Source organism: Podarcis vaucheri (assembly GCF_965113315.1).
Source record: "Podarcis vaucheri genome assembly, chromosome: 16".
NCBI lineage: Eukaryota > Metazoa > Chordata > Lepidosauria > Squamata > Lacertidae > Podarcis > Podarcis vaucheri.
In genome coordinates this window covers 41,109,264-41,115,322 of record NC_138754.1, presented here as the reverse complement: position 1 = coordinate 41,115,322, position 6,059 = coordinate 41,109,264, and the positions used below count along the sequence as shown (strand labels likewise).

The following is a 6,059-nucleotide window of genomic DNA, read 5'->3' as shown; positions in this document are numbered from 1 at the left end:
CTGCCAGATGGAAACTTGTACAACTTGAGCAGTTTGCGTAGCTGACATGTGGAGGAAGAGGTCCTTACCTTTTCTGTGGAAGATTCCTCCAGTTTTGGTTGTGCCCAATCAGAAATGCAGCTTGCTGCTTTACAGCCATAACAAGACTCATTTTTCAATCTTATGATGACTGTATCCTTGCTGACAAAGGAAAGCCTATCATTTTTGAATTTCCACCCCCTATTTAAGTTTATAAAATAATCACGTCTATTTTGTGGGGAGAGGTTCTGAAATTTGTTTTACATTTTAATCTTAATGGTAAAAAGTCACCTCATGGAAAGTTTAATCAAAGCACAGAGCAGAAGCACCAGTTTCTGGTGGTGGTGTTTTTTTAAAGGCTACTCAGCCAGAAGCCTAAAACTAACTTCTTAAACTATATGGCAAAGATGGAAAGCTACAGCTGGTATCAGCAAATAACATTTTCAAAATGTTCCTCATTTAAAATGTGCCTTTAACTGAAAATCTAGCCCTTACGATACGAATGGTGAACCTGTGACCCTCCAGATGCTGTGGACAACAGCTTCCCTTTGGCTTCAGCCAACATAACCAGTGGTGGAGGATGATGGGAGTTATAGTCCAGCACCATCTAAAGAGCCACAAGTTCCCCATCCCTGCCTTATGCTAACCTACTGAAAAGTGCTTATTACTTCATCTTAGGACAGCATAGCAATACTGCTAAATGGAGCTAGTTTCAAAAACACGGAAATTTTTTGAAATTCCTCCTCTCCTTCCAAAATCTATTTCTTAAACTCTGTTTCAGATTGATATTTTGCACACACCCCTAAAAAAATCTGAAAAGAAGTACAGTGATACCTCTGGTTACGTACTTAATTCGTTCCGGAGGTCTGTTCTTGACCTGAAACTGTTCTTAACCTGAAGCACCACTTTAGTTAATGGGGCCTTCCGCTGCTGCCACGCCGCCGTGGCACGATTTCTGTTCCCATCCTGAAGCGAAGTTCTTAACCCAAGGTAATATTTCTGGGTTAGCGGAGTCTGTAACCTGAAGCATATGTAACCTGAGGTACCACTGTATTGGCAATGGGAACTCCTGCATGTGCCACTGTCTACTCTCACCCAATAGCTTTCCACTGTGCCCATGCATCTAGAGGGCTTCATTTCTGGAGAAAGCTGCCCATGCATCTTAGAACTCTGCAACTGCAGCAGCGCCTTAGTCTATGTTCCTAACTACCAACCCTTTATCAAAGTGCCCTGTAATAGCTGCCAGCCCCCTTTATTTGTGTTGCTTTTCTGGAAGAATTTGACCCATATGTTTGCTTTTGATATTCCTTTTCATGTTGGGATTTTTCTTTTTAGTAAACATTAAAGCTCTTCCTGGAGAATGTTAAAGGAAGCATATACTTTCGACAAGATACCACTGGTTTGGATCCCTTACTTACCTATATCTCCCAGTTATTCATGTGTCCAATGCTGATGACAAGCATCCATTCTAAGATGCTGAGAAAAGTACACTGTGAAATTAAAAATTGGGCTTAACCTTTCTTACAATGATGCAAACTAATTAAATAGTTGTTCTTGTGTGGTTTGACTGGGGATCCTAAACAGCATTGAATCTGAGGAAGGATGGCTGAAGAATAAACAATGAAATCAAAGTATTTACACCTGCTGGCTAACCACAAACACCAAAGAAAGGTTTATTTTCAAACAAGTTGCAATATATAAAATGTAAGGAATCCTACTCAAAAATTAGTTTTAAACAAATCTACAGTACATATCTTCAGCAGCTGGAAGCAAGGAGATTCCAGTGTTTTTCTGTATCTTCTCTCATCAACAGAATTAGCCTTTGCATCTGGCCACTAATCAGCATTCAATGTGAGGCAAACTCCTTGAAGGACCCAGTGAGAAATATGTCTTGTGGTATAAAGATCAGCTTCAAAGACCAAGCCAACGCCCATCGCGTTCCTGCGCATTGATGTTGTGTACACTGGAGTCCGGAAGGTGTTCTAGAGAGAAACAAAGTCAAAGTGTTACTATACACACATACACACATTCTATTTACTCTGGTTGCTAAAGGCATATTATAAAGACTGCTGACCACTAGGCAAAACTGATTCTGTGCTCTGCAGAGCAGTACACTAAGTATATGAGAGGGCACTGAGTGACTGCTTTTATAATTACAAGGTAGGGGGAAATGAAAGGGCCTTTTCGGCAGTAGTGCTCTCCCTGTGGAATGCCCTCCCATCAGATGTCAAGGAGATTAAGAACTATACAACTTCCAGAAGACATCTGAAGGCAGCCCTGTATCAGGAGGTTTTTAACGTTTGATGTTTTTATTTTTGCTGGAAGCTGCCCAGAGTGGCTGGGGAAACCTAGACAGATGGGCAGGGCATAAATAAATTATTATTATTAATTATTATTATTAACAAGGGAACTTGAGGGGGGGAAATATAATAGAAGCTTGTCTTTAATTTCCCAAGTACACTTAGCAATGTTGAAATGCAGACTGCAATGCAAGGGTGGCCATATTCCAGTTAACTGAATTTCCTAACCGGGGGGGGGGGGGGTTTGAGAGAAGGAAAGCACTGCAAAATCTGCCCTTGGAATCCTGTCTAAAATGGTGTGGCAGCCAGCATTAGTATGGAAACAAAAGACAAAGTCTGTGTAGGAGGGAAGCTTCTCTGAACCAGCTCATCCCAAGTAGTTTGCAGTTTAAATAAAGCTTTAAGAGCTGCTCTTGGCAGCTTGTACCTGTAGCTTGAGACGATGAGCCTCGATGGGGATTATCTTCAGAATAGGTAAGTCAACCACCAGCACTTTGGGCTTACTCTTGATGAGGCAGCTATTTTCAAGGTCCCAGTCAGCTCCTTCCAGGTACAGGCCAGAAACAAAGCATCCTGGTGAAGACCAGAAAGACATTGTTCAATGCTCCATGTTTTGAGACTTCAAATAGATGATCTAATAAAGCCCTAGGTGTTTAACCACTAGGGAACTTTTGTTACAAGACTTCAATGGAGAAGAGGTGTGTCAGTTTCTTCCTTCGAACAAAGAACCATGAAAGGCAGCAAGCAATCCTTAACCTGCACACTCAACGTAGTAATATACCAACAGTCCATTTCCAAGTTCCAACCAAGACAGCTCTGGGTAGGAAAGCCCTACCCTGTCCAGGACGCTCTGTGACTTCATCTGCAGTCCTGTACTTGGTCACTTGAGTATACAAGGTGGAGCGGTCCAGAGGCCAGCCGTTCTTCCTGCAGGTTGCTTGAACAAGTGCAGTGAGGTACGACTCGGGGATATGCAGTCCCGACAACCACATGACGCTTGGTTCGCCCTCCTCAATCTGAAAGCAGAAATGTATGTTAACTGACTCTTTCCCAAGTTGAATTACCATGGCTACAATCCAGCGCAGCTCCTGAGTTCAGTGGCTTTAAGGGCATCTAGCCTGGGCTTGGGTTGTGGCCTTAGTGTCCCACACAGACAGGAAATAATGCACAAGGAGATTACCAAAAGCTGCCTTGTACACCAGATCAGACTTGGACTCCTGTGACTGGCAGCATCTGCCCGGGGTCTCAAGCAGAGAAGGATCTTTCCTATTGGTTGCTGCCTGATCCATCCGGAAATGCCAGGGACTAAAGCTGGGGTGGTCTGCAGGCAAAGCACTGGCTCTGCCACAGAGCTATAATCCCCCCCCCCCAATTAAAGGACATTTTGAACTTTCACTTACCCATGATGTGTACTGGAGAAACCTATTCTTAAAATAAATCATCCAGTTGCCAAGTGTCTTCAGGGTATCTGGGGCCAGCTTTCTCCATATGCTTGGGATTTGCCCGTTAAAGAGAGCACGGGCCACCTCATCCAATTCATTGCTCATTCCAACCTCCCCAGCCAAGGCCTGGTGAGAGAATTGCCAGAGAATTCTGGTTACATATCTCTATCCAAGGGGTGGGGACAATTTTTAAAAAATCTAAACAGCTTTGCTTACTCTTTGCAGTTCCGCCAGTGACCTTGTCATGCGAGTTATGAGCTTATTAAAGCGCTCTAGTTCCTGTAGCAGCACCACTGTTGTCGGTGAAATTTCCAGTCCGAAACCCTTTCTTATCTGATCAACGTCAAAGACCTGGGGCATTTTGTTTTCTATGTCCTTAGCAACCTGGCCAATATATTCATCTCGACTTATCCCTGTAGCAGATTCACCTAAAATTTATTAAGTTGAGAGTTATTAGAATTATCTACACTGGCCACCAGTCTGCATGAGGACTATGGCACAGTTATTGACTCTCAGGCTTTTATTAATAAACAGTGTCTTAGTGCCCAATTTTATTCACCTGTAAGGTAAAGGTAAAGGTACCCCTGCCCAAACGGGCCAGTCTTGACAGACTCTGGGGTTTGTGCGCCCATCTCACATCTATTGGCCGGGGGCCAGCGCTGTCCGGGGACACTTCCGGGTCACGTGGCCAGCGTGACAACGCTGCTCTGGCGAGCCAGAGCCGCACACGGAACGCCGTTTACCTTCCCGCTGGTAAGCGGTACCTATTTATCTACTTGCCCCCGGGGGTGCTTTCGAACTGCTAGGTGGGCAGGCGCTGGGACCGAGCAGCGGGAGCGCACCCCGCCGCGGGGATTCGAACCGCCGACCTTTCGATCGGCAAGCCCTAGGCGTTGAGGCTTTAGCCCACAGCGCCACCCGCCACCCTGTAGATGCTCACAAATCACCCTACAACTTCTTTTAATCATTTTAGTGTCCATGTAAACAGGCTGTCATCTCACAAATCTACATTTCCTAGAACTCCAGGTTGTGGGCTGGGGAGCCATGACAGAAAAATAGGTCTAAACAGATCTAAAATCATCTGACATTTGTAGTGAACCTGACTCCTGTGTTTTGACTAATCCAAACAGTTTTCCACTGGATTACAATCTCCTCTGTGAACACATTTTGGAAATTGCAGAAGAATGGGTGTGTCCTTGTGGATGAATGGAAATGTTATTGAGCTATACAGTGGTACTTTGGGTTACATCCTGTCAGAGCTGCCCTAGGTCCCAGCTCACAAAGGACCAACGCCACTTTGTTGTTATATACAAGAGTCTTTATTGAAGTTCAGTTTGTCTTTCACATCAGCAGCGTGCAGCTCTACGTCTGAAATTCTAGACCGCTGAAGCTCCGTCTGAGTCTCCTCCCCCGATACACCAGTTTAAGACCCTAGCCTTGCTCCACCTCTTCCTCTGCTCTTTCCTCCTCTGGGTCCGCCTGTCAGCTGGGGTTTCGCCCTTCCTAGACTCTTCTGACGCTGAATCCCCTGAGTCTTCCCCCATGTCTCCGGCGGGCTTTAGGACCTGGTTCCCACTCCGGGTTTTCTGCTTTCCCGCGCGCCTGTACATTCGAACTTGGCGCGCGCGCGCCCAGCCGGCAACCTTCCGCCTGACCGTTTCACCGCTCCTGTCACTGCTTCCCCCTTCGGGGAGGCTAGCTGGACCTGACCTCCCCTCCGTTCCCCCACTCTCCGATAGAGGCGTGGTCAGCCCTGACTCATCTTCTTTCCCTGCTGGAGGAGACGCTGGCCCTGACACATGGGACTCTTCCCCCCTACACTCTGGTGGGGAAGCTGGTCCTGATCTCCCGCTGCTGCTTTAGGAGTCCCCGCTGCCCCCCTGTTTCTGGTGTGTCCCCCCTGGGACCCCCCTCGCCCTGACCATCGGCGCCTCCTTCTGGGAATCTTCTGATTTGCTGGAGAAGCTCATGGAATCTCTCGGGTCACTGTCATACTCCCCTATGCTGCCCTCAGATCCTTCCCCTTCGCTCTCCATCTCCTCTCTCCCCTGTGCCTCTGTCCCTGAGCCCCTGACACATACGCTTCAGGTTACATACGCTTCAGGTTACAGACTCCGCTAACCCAGGTATAGTACCTTGGGTTAAGAACTTTGCTTCAGGATGAGCACAGAAATCATGCTCTGGCAGCACAGCAGCAGCGGGAGGCCCCATTAGCTAAGGTGGTGCTTCAGGTTAAGAACAGTTTCAGGTTAAGAACGGACCTCCGGAACGAATTAAGTACGTATCCAGAGGTACCACT

General features: G+C 46.5%; 1 protein-coding gene across 2 annotated transcripts in view; it reads right to left on the bottom strand.

The window, feature by feature from the left end:
- Window positions 1-1,667: 1,667 nt before the first annotated feature.
- DNAH10 (dynein axonemal heavy chain 10) overlaps window positions 1,668-6,059 on the bottom strand; it is a gene marked incomplete at its 5' end in the record, with an annotated part of 126,838 nt that continues 122,446 nt past the window's right edge. For both annotated transcript variants that reach the window (XM_082203725.1, XM_082203726.1), the window contains 5 exons: window positions 1,668-2,000; window positions 2,746-2,891; window positions 3,154-3,334; window positions 3,719-3,886; window positions 3,977-4,188. In XM_082203725.1, coding sequence (XP_082059851.1) covers window positions 1,854-2,000; window positions 2,746-2,891; window positions 3,154-3,334; window positions 3,719-3,886; window positions 3,977-4,188 — 854 coding nt within the window. In that variant the 3' untranslated portion in view covers window positions 1,668-1,853. The remainder of the gene's footprint in view (window positions 2,001-2,745; window positions 2,892-3,153; window positions 3,335-3,718; window positions 3,887-3,976; window positions 4,189-6,059) is intronic.